Below are 13,003 nucleotides of genomic sequence, written 5' to 3'. Positions count from 1 at the left end.
AATTGAAGAGTCGCATAGTGTAGGGGAGGAAAGATCTCCTCACTGTGTCAGTGGAGCAGGACGATGACAGCAGTCTGTTGCTGAAGCTGTTCCTCTGTCTGGAGATGATCCTGTTCAGTGGATTCTCTATGATTGACAGGGGCCTGCTCAGCGCCCGTCGCTCTGCCACGGATGTCAAACTGTCCAGCTCTGTGCCTACAATAGAGCCTGTCTTACTCACCAGTTTGTCCAGGCGTGAGGCGTCCCTCTTCTTTATGCTGCCTCCCCAGCACACCACCACGTAGAAGACACAACCGTCTGATAGAACATCTGCAGCATCTTATTGCAGATTTTGAAGGACGCAGTCTTCTAATGAAGTATAGTAGGCTCTGTCCTCTCTTACACAGAACATCAGTATTGACAGTCCAGTCCAGTTTATCATCCAGCTGCACTCCCAGGTATTTATAGGTCTGCACAGTCACCTCTGATGATCACGGGGTCCATGATGGGCCTGGGCCTCCTAAAATCCACCACCAGCTCCTTGGTTTTGCTGGTGTTCAGGTGTAAGTGGTTTGAGTCGCACCATTTAACAAAGTCCTTGATTAGGTTCCTATACTCCTCCTCCTGCCCACTCCTGATGCAGCCCACAATAGCAATGTCATCGGCGAACATTTGGCCAATTATTACTAGAACATGAAAAAGATTTCTGTTCTAGTTATGTGTTCAACATTTCTTGCCTCAGATTTCCTGTCATCCAACATTTACCCAGATTGTTGTGGACATGGAACACTCATGAAATGAATCTGTTCCTAATAACGATATATTATTTACCCAATACAACTCCAGGCACCTCACACCCAGATAAACACACTACAAACAGTTGAGCTGTGGCAGTGTGGGGGGAATGAGATAGCAGGCTGCCTGCTGCCAGTGCTGATCAACACATTTGCAAAACAAAAGACGCGGATGGAGAGGTGTGAAGGAATTTAAGGTGGCCCGGGATTACGAGTTTTTTTTTTGTAGGCTTCAGGAATTCTAGTGTAAAGATCAGCTCTGTCATTGTATTTAGTCCTAATGTTTTGAACACGGTGGAATCAGCATCTGAATTTAACTTGAAAGCAGATTTTTGAGCCCCTCACCAAACCCCCTAACACTGCTGCTCTTTTCTTAATGCAGAATAACACAAAAAAAGACCAACTGATTAAAGAATGAGATTATCCTGAGATAAAATGACTGTTTGTGAAAATGGGCAGACAAAAGCCTAAAGCCACAAGGGACCCCAGGAATGAGCTTGTGAACCACTGTCTTAGGTTTGTGGGTACCCTTCACAAAAGAACCCCAACTGTCCAAGCTGATGGCGCCCAAGAAGAGTTAAAGTGACTTGCCAAAGGGCACAGCCATGAATCGAACCACAGGCCAGTGCTTTGCCCACCGTATCCCAATGCCACAGAAAGAGTGAGCCAACTCCATGGGTTGGGATTTGAAAGCCAAACTCCTGGAGCTGTGAAGCTGATGCGCTGCCCACTGAGTCACTGCGCCGCCCTGTCAGACTGTGTCACCTGGGGCTGTGATCTGGTCACCTTCGCACGTGACGAGACGAGCATCCAAGGTGGAGAGAGGCAGCATGTGGAATTGCCTCTTCTAGTTAATCACATAATTTTCACCCCCGTGATTGGATTACTGTCATAACAATTAACAGCTGGTCAGCTATTAAGCTGTGAAGTTTTCCTCTGGAATTTCACACATCCTAATGAAGCTCATTTTGATTTTAATTATCTTCCTTTGTTTTGGAAACAGAAGCCCTCATTCGTTCATTCCATCCATCTACTAAAATCAAAAGCTATTTTCTTCATAATTACCACTATTTAAAATTACATGTTTTTTTGTTTAATTAGTGGTATCATGAAAAGAAGATGCTCATTAAAGGAAAAAACGCTATTTTTTTTTCTTTTTCTTTTTCAAGTTCGATAAAAGCAACTTAAATGCATATAAAATGATATATTTCCTATTAGCATAACAAAAGCTGTAACCACTCTTATCAATTTACTTGTTGAGCAATAGAAAAGTAATTAAGTGTAAAAGAAGGCGGCCTGTGTTGCAGTGCAGGCAGAAGGACCTGCCATTGTGGAGTCCACTCGAAACTATTTTCTTGATGTCTTAAACGCATCCTTGTGTGTTTTGAAGAGAGCAGCACCTAGAAGAAACTTCAAGTTAGTATAAGTTTATGAAATCTGGCCATCCAGTTTCTTAACTGCTTCCTTGTTGAGTAAGAAAATGGATCAATGGTTTACTAACATGGTTCTTGGCAGGTGGGGATCGGCCTGCTGAGCTACATTTCATTTAAAGGAAACTCGAAGGGTAGCAAGTAATTACAAATTACAGTGCCCTTCATAATGCTTGGGACAAAGACACATTTTTCTTTGATTTAGTCATCTGTTCCACTGTTTAAAATTACAAATCCAACAATTCAGATGTGATGAAATTGCACATTGCGGACTTTTGTTTAAGGGGTTTTTATACACATTTTGGTCACAGCATGTTCAAATAAAGAGTTTTTCTACGTGCCCCCTCCCCATTTCAGGGCACCATTATGTGTGGGACAATTGGCATTACAGGTGTTCGTATCCCCATCATAAGACACCTCGGCTTGCTTCTACCCTTTGGAGTTTGCAGCTGCCATTGTTCAACATGAGGACAAGAGCTGTGCCAGTGAAAGTCAAAGAAGCCTTCATGAGGCTGAAACACAAGAATAAAACCATTGGAGACATGAAGACAACCTTAGGATGACCAAAATCAACTGTTTGGAAGACAGAATGCACTGGTGAGCTCAGTAAACACAAAGGGCCTGGTAGGCCAAGGAAGACTTCCACTGCTAATGACAAAAGAATCCTCGCTATGGTCAAAAACTGCCTCAAACGGCTGTGCGACAGATCAGAAATGGTCTTCAAGGGGCCGATGTGGACGTGGACGTGTCGGAGACGACTATCAGCAGAAGACTTCATGAACAGAAACGCAGGAGCTGCACTGCAAAATGCAAGCCTAACAACAGGATGGCCAGATTACAGTTTGCGAAAAAGAACCTGCAGAATTCTGGGAAAAAGTGTTGTGGACAGAGAAGACAAAGGTGAACCTCCTCAGAGTTGACAGCAAGAGCAAAGTGTGGAGACCAAAAAGGAAGTGCCAGAGATGCATCATCTGTTAAACATGGTGGTTGGGGTGTTCTGGCTTGGGCATGTATGGCTGGCACAGGTCCTGGCACACTTCTCCTCCTTGATGATGGAACTGCTGCCAGCAGACACACAATGAATTCTGAGGTGTGTAGAAACCTCTGATCTGCTCGAGTTCCAGTAAAAGCCTCCAAACTCATTAATGTGAGAAGAATTGATTGATTGTTAATCAGTTAACTGATTATGGAGCTCTCACTTTATTTTCCTTCCTCTCTGTAGGAGGCAGGCCTCTGGCCAAGGTAACTAAAACATACTTGTTTTAAGAAAAGGAATAATGCAATTTCTTGATAAACATAAGAATAATAGAAATATAACTGCATCTGTAGTGACATGGAAGACATGACACAATACAGACGCAACAGACAAACCTGTAAGAGGCTGGCTGTTTACTAGCTACTTAGAGTTCTACTTTATCTTGCCACAGAAATGTTTTATGATACCAAGTCTTCAAGAATGGATTTGAGTGTTGTTGCTCCAGGTTGAAGTGAAAAACTCTTTATGTTGGTTTGTTACTGCATGGCCCTTTGCTTATGATGTGATGTGTGGTGCCTTCTTGAGTTCCGATGTTATTTGGGTGGAGTTAAGTGGATGGGATTGTTACGCTTGTTGGGATGAATGGCCTGTTCTTGTCAAAAGCTTTCTAATGTTAATTTATCTTGAATTAGGAACGAATGAGGCGCATTACCTTTATTGTGAAGGAGCGTCAGTTACGGCACTACGGCCATGTGACACATTTCCCCCGAGGGTGATCTGGCTCATAAGATCCTCATTGTTGGGGACCCAAGTGGCTGGACGTGGCCAAGGGTTCGCCCACGTAACACCTGGCTGTGGCAGATAGAGGGTCATTTCCATAGGGTGGGACTGGACCGTGTGTGTGCCTGGGGGGCTGCAAACTGGGATCATGAGTTGTTTTGTCGTGTAGTGGGTGTGGCAACGCACTGTACCAGTGCAGGCTCCCCAACTTGGCTTAGGAACACTTTATTGAATTTTAAGTCTCTTCTATGGTTAGGTGTTACAACAGAACATTCTCACACCTGTCTGATACAATTCAGGGGGCTAGAGGCTATCCCAGCAGCACAGAGTGAAAGGAAAGAAATGGTGGCAGTTCATTGCAGGTTCCACTTTCACAGTCTCATGCTGTGCCAGTTAGTAACTGCTAGTCAACCAAACCTGCAACCAGCTTTTAGGAAGGCTAGTCACATTTCCCCATCCTCTGTCCTGTGTTGATAGCGGAGTCGTTGCCAGGATTGGTTCTGGCCACCTATAACCCTAAATTGGATTAAGTGGGCATCAGAATATTAAGTTATTCCACACAGGGTTAAAAAGAACTGCCCCCAGGTACCAGGGAGGATTGATCTAACATTGGATAGAAGATTCATCCACTACAGAGTACATCGTCATCCCTATTCTTTATAATTTGTGTTTTTAAAGTTAAATTTTAACACCTCATTTTGTAAAATCTTTCTACAAACAGAAGTAAATGCATTGTGTATTCCGTACTGCACATTTCTCCTTAAACACAATAGACATCATAATGTCAAGTGAATGTGTATTTAAATTTTAATGGACAGGAGGTGCAAGTGCGGAGGACTTGATGAAGCACGCATCAGCCTCGTCTGGGAGCAAATGCCTTGGAGTGAGGCAGAGCAAATCATTATACCATTGGATGGTTTAAAAAAAACAAAAAAGTGCTCTCTCTCATTATATAAATTGCTGCACATTAGTTTCTACCGCTTTGTTCTTGTGTTGCTTCTTAAGCTACTTTTATTTTTAAAGAAAAAAATTTTCATGCTTTTCTGTGAATCCATTTAGATTCCCAGCGAACTCATTATTGACTGTATTCCAGTGGAATTAGCCAAGAGGACATCCGGCATCAGTACCAAGGTAATGTTTAGAGAATGATTTCTTTTGTGTATATGGCATATGCAGAAAAAGAGCAACTGTTTGTTAAAGCATTCACCATATTTTAAGGAAATAAAAAGATCTACCTGTCTTTCAATGCGTGGCAGAATGCTTACAGTTCCTCACTGTTCAGGCGTCCTTAGTCCAAATTCTGCACTTGGTCATTGTCTGTGTGAACTCTGCTCTGGTTTTCCCTTCCACATTCTTTTTGAAAGACCCCAGCATGTTCATCACTTCTTCCAGTGAGCCCAGAGATTAGTGAGCTAGGCCCCCTAACCCGCCACCCCCATCCGAGGACTGCACCTGCCAGGTGCGGAGTGGTGGCTCTGAGGCTAAGGATCTGCGCTGGTATCCCGAAGGTTGCCGGTTCGAATCCTGTTGCTGTCAGAAGGGCCCTTGAGTAAGGTCTGTAACCTGAAAATGGCTCCAGGGGTGCTGTACAATGGCTGACCCTGTGTTCAAACCTCCAAATGGCATACAAAAGACAATCTACCCTCAGTGGTTAATAAAGTAAAAAAAAAATGATAAGAGGTCTGAGTGGGATAACTACCCTACCCAAGATGGCTTCACACTTGCACCCGCATTGGTTTTACCAGTCATGAGGCTCAAGTGCCTCTTTATTATCTTTTGGTTAACACCAATATGGTTTGACCGGCCTCACCGATGGCATTACGCAAATGTTGTTAAGGCCAGATTGCACCAAGCTTTTCAGACAACATCCATATCCATATCCCGAAGGTTGCCGGTTCGAATCCCCGTCACTGCCAAAAGAGATCCTCACTAATGCTGGGCCCTTGAGGTAATGCTGGGCTCTTAACGTTCAATTGCTCCAGGGGGCGCTGTACAATGGCTGACCCTGCGCTCTGACCCCAAGGGGTATGTGAAAACTAACAAAGTCCTAATACAGTGAACCCTCGTTTATCACGGTTAATCCGTTCCAGACTCTACCGTGATAAATGAATTTTCACGAAGTAGGATTCTTTATTTATAAATCGATTATTTTCGCAGTTAGAGTATAGAAAACCTGTTTACGACTTCTAAATACGTTTTTTTAACATTATTAGAGCCCTCTAGACATGAAATAACACCCTTTAAGTCACCATTACACTCGCATTACCCAATATATTAGACAAAATAAGAGAAAATAAGACATATTAGACGTTACAAATATCATACTACTAGGCGCACTCGCCTTTTAAGGCGACTGACTTTTATCCTCAATTTTTGTGCGCTCCATGTGTACATCGGGCATGTAAGTGTAGGGAATGAGAACATCAAAGCACCCATTCATAACATCTCCCGAAAACCTACGTTTTTTATCCCTCAAGTGCCTGTCCAAAGTCGTACAATGTCAGCCCGAATCTGTACCGCTAAAGACGGAGTTTCATGCACTAAATAAGCTATAGATGAAAATAAGCAAGCACCATCTCCCCTGATATTTACTACGCGGTGAGGCATTTGTACTCCATCAACATTAATTATTTCCAGAGACATCATTTCGTCTATTTTTCCAGCGCATCGCGCACAAAAGCAAGGGAACGATGAGAGCACCAGAACTCTTCTCACATCGCGTCACTTCGTACCTCAAGCCACAAGTAGTAAGTCTGTGATAAGTGGAATACCGCTACGCTTTGCAGTCATGGGACGGAAGGACAATCCCGACCACTTTTATCTAGTAGATTATTGTACTGTACATTTAATTGCACACAACCACTAACCTATGAAGGCACGACCTCAGTAGGAGAGTCTTCAGAGGTAGTGCAGTATCTTCAGCAGGTGCGTTGTTGTCTTCAGTGAAGAAGTACTAGGAGTAGGCAGTGGGTGTCTGGGTACGCGGCTGAAGAACGTCATGATAGGCAGTTGCTGGTGCTGTCTTTTCATATGCGTGAGGAGGCTTTTGTAGGGTGTTGCCATCTTTAATCACATCCAAGAGTTTCACCTTCTCCTGGATAGTAAGCATCTTCCTCCGGCGCATAGTTTTATTGTCAGAAGGCTTAGAAAAAACAGCACGTTTAGGAGCCATCGTGGGGCTTAGATAAAAGTTCTCAGAAAGTGCATGCGTAGTGACGTAAGCGTGTATGAGAAAAAAATCGCGATAGAGTGAAGCCACAAAAGTCGAAGCGTGATATAGCGAGGGATCACTGTACAAGAAATTGTATAAGCTGAAATAAAGAGGAAAAAAAAAAAAGTACAAGTGACATTTTGAGAATACGTGTGGATTTAAGGAGTACAGATAAGGGAGAGAATGCTCTATGTGGAGTGAGGTCATCAGTGGCGTCCTTCAGGGGTCTGTCCTGGGACCGTTTTTCTGATTTAGATTAAATATACTGGTTCCAATAAAGCCAGTCAATTTGTGAAATTTGCAGATGAAACTAAAATTGGAGGACAGGTGGACATTTTGGAGGCAGCAAAAATAACTCAAGAAGTCTTGGGAAAATCTTCAGAACTGGGCGAACACCTGGAAAATGCAGTGCAAAGTGCTACAAGTAGGAAAAATGAAATACAATAAAAATGCAAGATGGAAGATACCGAGCTAAGAAGCAACATCTGAAAAGGATTTAGGGGTTTATGTTGACACAATATTTTCATCATCTAAGCCTGGAGGACCGCTGTGGCTGCAGCTTTTCATCCTAACCCGTTTCTTAATGAGTGTCCTGTTTTTGCTGCTAATTAACTTCTTCTGAACTCATTTTAATTGACTTGCTCTTGAAGACTCAGACCTCTTAATTGTTTCTTTTTCCTTAATTAGCAACCAAACAATGAGATACAACTGGTGTCCATCATACAATATCTGAAAATAAAGAACAATGAATGTCGATCTGCTCGGGTCTCCAGTGCTCTTAGAAAGAGAAAATCAACAATTTCAGAAATGTCTGCAATTGCACCACGAGAGCAGCAATAATAGCCATTAAATTAAAGAATGGATTTAATTAACGACGAGAATTGGCACCTCATTAAGCCGCTGGTAGGAGTTTTAGGCCCTGACTTAGTTGGTCTTCTGTTGGCTCCCTCGCTTCTTGTTTCATTTCTGTTTGGGTGCCATTTAACCCCTTGTAGTCAATTGTCGTGAAATTGCATCAATCTGCTTCCGGCCTGAATGCAGCGCCGAGGTGGCATATGTATCCCGCCAATGCGAGTGAATGCATATTCGATACAGGTTCGCTTCCCGGGTCCTCCCTGCGTGGAGTTTGCATGTTCTCCCCGTGTCTGCGTGGGTTTCCTCCGGGCGCTCCGGTTTCCTCCCACAATCCAAAGACATGCAGGTTAGGTGGATTGGTGATTCAAAATTGTCCCTAGTGTGTGCTTGGTGTGTGGGTGTGTTTGTGTGTGTCCTGCGGTGGGTTGGCACCCTGCCCAGGATTGGTTCCTGCCTTGTGCACTGTGTTGGCTGGGATTGGCTCCAGCAGACCCCCGTGACCCTATTCGGATTCAGCGGGTTAGAAAATGGATGGATGGATGGATATTCGATACATACCAAGGATCGTATTGGAAGCACCAGTCACATCATCTAGCAGTCATAGTGGAAACTACGTCTCTCTTATAGAAGCGAAGTATTGGCGTAGCCGTGCACGTGGCTTTTGGCTGCTAATTTTGAGAAATTGTCCAAATTTGAGGTAAGTTGTACTAAGATAAAAATGCATATCAGCTTATTGATTGCTTGTGTGTTATATTCAAATTAACAGTCTCCGCTTAATTTAGCATCCATGTGACAGAAAAAACACAAATAGTTTCTTTTTTGAAATAATTGTAAATAAATTTAGGCAACAAGGGGTTAAGGAAAGACATGAAGCAATTCAGAGGAACGATGAAGAAATTCAGGGGAACAAATCTTAACAAAACCAGTCAAAATGAATTCACAACAAGTTAATTAGCAGCACAAATGGGGCACTCATTAAAAAAGGGTTGGAATGAAAACCTGCAGCCACGGTGGTCCTCCAGAACCGGAGTTGGAGCCCCCTGATTTAAGCAATGCCCAGAAGCTATTTAAAAAGGCGGATAAAACGTCTGGTTATATTGTAGAGATTGTTCAATATAAATTGAGGGACGTTCTGCTCAGACGATATACTGCACTTGTGTGATCGCATCTGGACGTGTGTGTGCGTGTGTGTGTGTGCGTGCGTGCGCACTTCTAGTCACCACACTACAAGAAAGACACAGAAGCACTTGAAGCTGTGCAAGGAAGTGTAACCAACTGCTTCCCAGGACTTAAGGACTTGTCCTACTCTGATAGAATTAAACGTATTTAGTAGTATGTGGGGACCAAATCCTAGTCTTTAAAATTCTCCTAGGCATTGATAAACTAGGCTAGATCTAGTAGAATTCTGTCTGCTAAACCAGAGGTTCCCAACAGGGGATGCCCACACCCTCACGGGGTTTAAGATGGCATTTCGGAGGGTGCTACAAAGAGGAAGATTGCATTGCAATTTGCCAGAATTGAGTGAGGTTAATTGTTCGACTTTATCGTGGAGCAGTCCGTGTCTTGCGGTTTGTGCTGTCATTTGTAGGTCATTTATTAGTTAGTACTCCTGTTCTATGATATAAAAGAATCGAGCTTTGTGTGTGTAATTGTCCCCTACGAAAAAAATCTCATAAATGTGGGTTCCTTGCTGCAGGTGGAGCGTTCATAAAGGCAAATAACATAACTTTTTTTTTTATATAAGAGAATTGGCGTGTCTGCGTGGGTTTCCTCCGGGTACTCCGGTTTCCTCCCACAGTCCAAAGACATGCAGGTTAGGTGTATTGGCGACTCTAAATTGTCCCTAGTGTGTGTGTGTGTGTGTGTGTGTGTGTGTGTGGGCGCCCTGCCTGGGGTTTGTTTCCTGCCTTGCGCCCTGTGTTGGCTAGGACTGGCTCCAGCAGACCCCCGTGACCCTGTAGTTAGGATATAGCGGGTTGGATAATCGATGGATGGATGGATAAGAGAATTGAATTTGGACCTTGCAATGATCCATAGTGAAGGCCAACATCAAGTTTTGATTTTCTGTGCAAGCCCTGATCCTGAAACTTCACAGACTTCGAGGTTGGTTTGACATTTTTGCTGGTTGGGACAAGAGAGACTGAATTGGATGCAACACCTTCTGCTGACGTTTAGCCTCATCTCTTCTGCTGGTGGTCCTGGCAGTAGCACAGCAATTTTAACAGTGCAGTGGGTCACTTTTTGAATGGCAGTAAAGGTGTTCTCGGGAGACAAAGCCTGTCCACTGTGTTTCATTGCTTAGTGGTGTGCCATGGGGGTCTCCAGTTACCCCAGCCCCCTTGATCGTTGATCGTGTGCCATTCTCTCTCACTGCTTGATGATTCACAAGATACCTGAGATGTCTACGTTTCACAGGGGGAAACGTGTACAAGATTAAGACTTATAAAGGTACAAACCGGATTCCAAAAAAGTTGGGACACTAAACAAATTGTGAATAAAAACTGAATGCAATGATGTGGAGATGGCAAATGTCAATATTTTATTTGTAATAGAACGTAGATGACAGATCAAACGTTTAATCCAAGTAAATGTATCATTTTAAAGGAAAAATATGTTGATTCAAAATTTCACGGTGTCAACAAATCCCAAAAAAGTTGGGACAAGTAGCAATAAGAGGCTGGAAAAAGTAAATTTGAGCATAACGAAGAGCTGGAAGACCAATAAACACTAATTAGGTCAATTGGCAACATGATTGGGTATAAAAAGAGCTTCTCAGAGTGGCAGTGTCTCTCAGAAGCCAAGATGGGTAGAGGATCACCAATTCCCACAATGTTGCGCAGAAAGATAGTGGAGCAATATCAGAAAGGTGTTACCCAGCGAAAAATTGCAAAGACTTTGCATCTATCATCATCAACTGTGCATAACATCATCTGAAGATTCAGAGAATCTGGAACAATCTCTGTGCGTAAGGGTCAAGGCCGTGAAACCATACTGGATGCCCGTGATCTCCGGCCCTTAAACGACACTGCACCACAAACAGGAATGCTACTGTAAAGGAAATCACAGAATGGGCCCAGGAATACTTCCAGAAACCATTGTCAGTGAACACAATCCACCGTGCCATCCGCCATTGCCAGCTGAAACTCTACAGTGCAAAGAAGAAGCCATTTCTAAGCAAGATCCACAAGCTCAGGCGTTGTCACTGGGCCAGGGATCATTTAAAATGGAGTGTGGCAAAATGGAAGACTGTTCTGTGGTCAGACGAGTCACGATTCGAGTTCTTTTGGAAATCTGGGACGCCATGTCATCCGGACCAAAGAGGACAAGGACAACCCAAGTTGTTATCAACGCCAGTTCAGAAGCCTGCATCTCTGATGGTATGGGGTTGCATGAGTGCGTGTGGCATGGGCAGCTTGCATGTCTGGAAAGGCACCATCAATGCAGAAAAATATATTCAGGTTCTAGAACAACATATGCTCCCATCCAGACGTCATCTCTTTCAGGGAAGACCCTGCATTTTTCAACAAGATAATGCCAGACCACATTCTGCATCAATCACAACATCATGGCTGCGTAGGAGAAGGATCCGGGTACTGAAATGGCCAGTCTGCAGTCCAGATCTTTCACCTATAGAGAGCATTTGGCGCATCATAAAGAGGAAGGTGCGACAAAGAAGGCCCAAGACGATTGAACAGTTAGAGGCCTGTATTAGACAAGAATGGGAGAGCATTCCTATTTCTAAACTTGAGAAACTGGTCTCCTCGGTCCCCAGACGTCTGTTGAGTGTTGTAAGAAGAAGGGGAGATGCCACACAGTGGTGAAAATGGCCTTGTCCCAACTTTTTTGGGATTTGTTGACACCATGAAATTCTGAATCAACATATTTTTCCCTTAAAATGATACATTTTCTCAGTTTAAACTTTTGTTCCGTGATTTATGTTCTATTCTGAATAAAATATTAGAAGTTGGCACCTCCACATCATTGCATTCAGTTTTTATTCACGATTTGTATAGTGTCCCAACTTTTTTGGAATCCGGTTTGTACATTATTTAAATTTATTGAACTAAAAGCTTTTTTTTTTTTTAAGTTCAGTTTTTTCACCCCCAGTTCTGTATGTGGTTCAAAAATTTGAAATGTCACTTCTTGTGAAAATGCAGTATTACTCTTTCTAGGGGTGTGGGGCATATAAAAGGTTGGGGACCATTGAGCTACGCAGTGAATCGGAGACACCTAGTGGAAATTAGGGAGAAGTACATTTAGGACTGATTCAGGAAGCACTGTTTTTACATAAGAGTTGTGGGAATCGGCAACCAACTACCAGGACGTGGTTTTGAAGAAGACGCCTTGACAACCTTTAGAAAGGATCTGGATGAGATATTTGACTATCGGCTTGACAAACAAGAGGGAGACCATTCGGTCCATCAGTCGTTTATGTTCTTATTCTGCAACTCAAATTTTCATGAATGCTTTGATATTGTTTGCCGTCGTGCCCTGAATGTTGACATCTTGAAATACTATTTTTGGGTTGGTATTCCTTTAAATAAGTAATTTATGATTGAACACCAGAGAGCCCTGAATAAGCCATCCTGGGGAAGGGTAACAGGGCAAAATCACCAGTATAAGGTACAATTTAAAAAGCAGACAAACAATGGAGCAGAAGGAGTGTGTGTGTTGTGTAGAAATTATAACAATGACTAAAAACCAATCCTAATAGGTCATCCGGTGTCTAAATGTGGGCATCTGCTTCTCAACAGGCTTGGTGTTGGATGGTTGGGGACCCTTTAAACCCTTGAAGACACAGCTTTTGTTTTTTGTGGACCCTCATTTCCTCATTGAAATTCTGGGTTGCCATCTTTCTTGTTTATTTCTTTTAATGTTCATTTTTTTCATTGGGCTGATTTGGGCGGAGATGTTTTAAGTTTTGTTTAAAAAAATGTAATTGCTTCTTGTACTTTGAACATCCTAAACCATGTCTGGA

The 13,003-nt window shown here is 43.0% G+C and overlaps 1 protein-coding gene across 1 annotated transcript in view; it reads left to right on the top strand.

Annotated features, from left to right (window-relative positions):
- The window catches only part of LOC120530770, a 350,925-nt gene that overhangs the window by 23,395 nt on the left and 314,527 nt on the right, over nt 1–13,003 (top strand). The window contains exon 3 of the mRNA XM_039755354.1: nt 5,019–5,090. Coding sequence (XP_039611288.1) covers nt 5,019–5,090 — 72 coding nt within the window. The remainder of the gene's footprint in view (nt 1–5,018; nt 5,091–13,003) is intronic.

The sequence above is a fragment of the Polypterus senegalus genome, chromosome 6 (assembly GCF_016835505.1).
Source record: "Polypterus senegalus isolate Bchr_013 chromosome 6, ASM1683550v1, whole genome shotgun sequence".
Classification (NCBI taxonomy): Eukaryota; Metazoa; Chordata; class Cladistia; order Polypteriformes; family Polypteridae; genus Polypterus; species Polypterus senegalus.
Note: the sequence above shows the minus strand (reverse complement) of the source record. Positions and strands in the feature narration are given on the sequence as shown.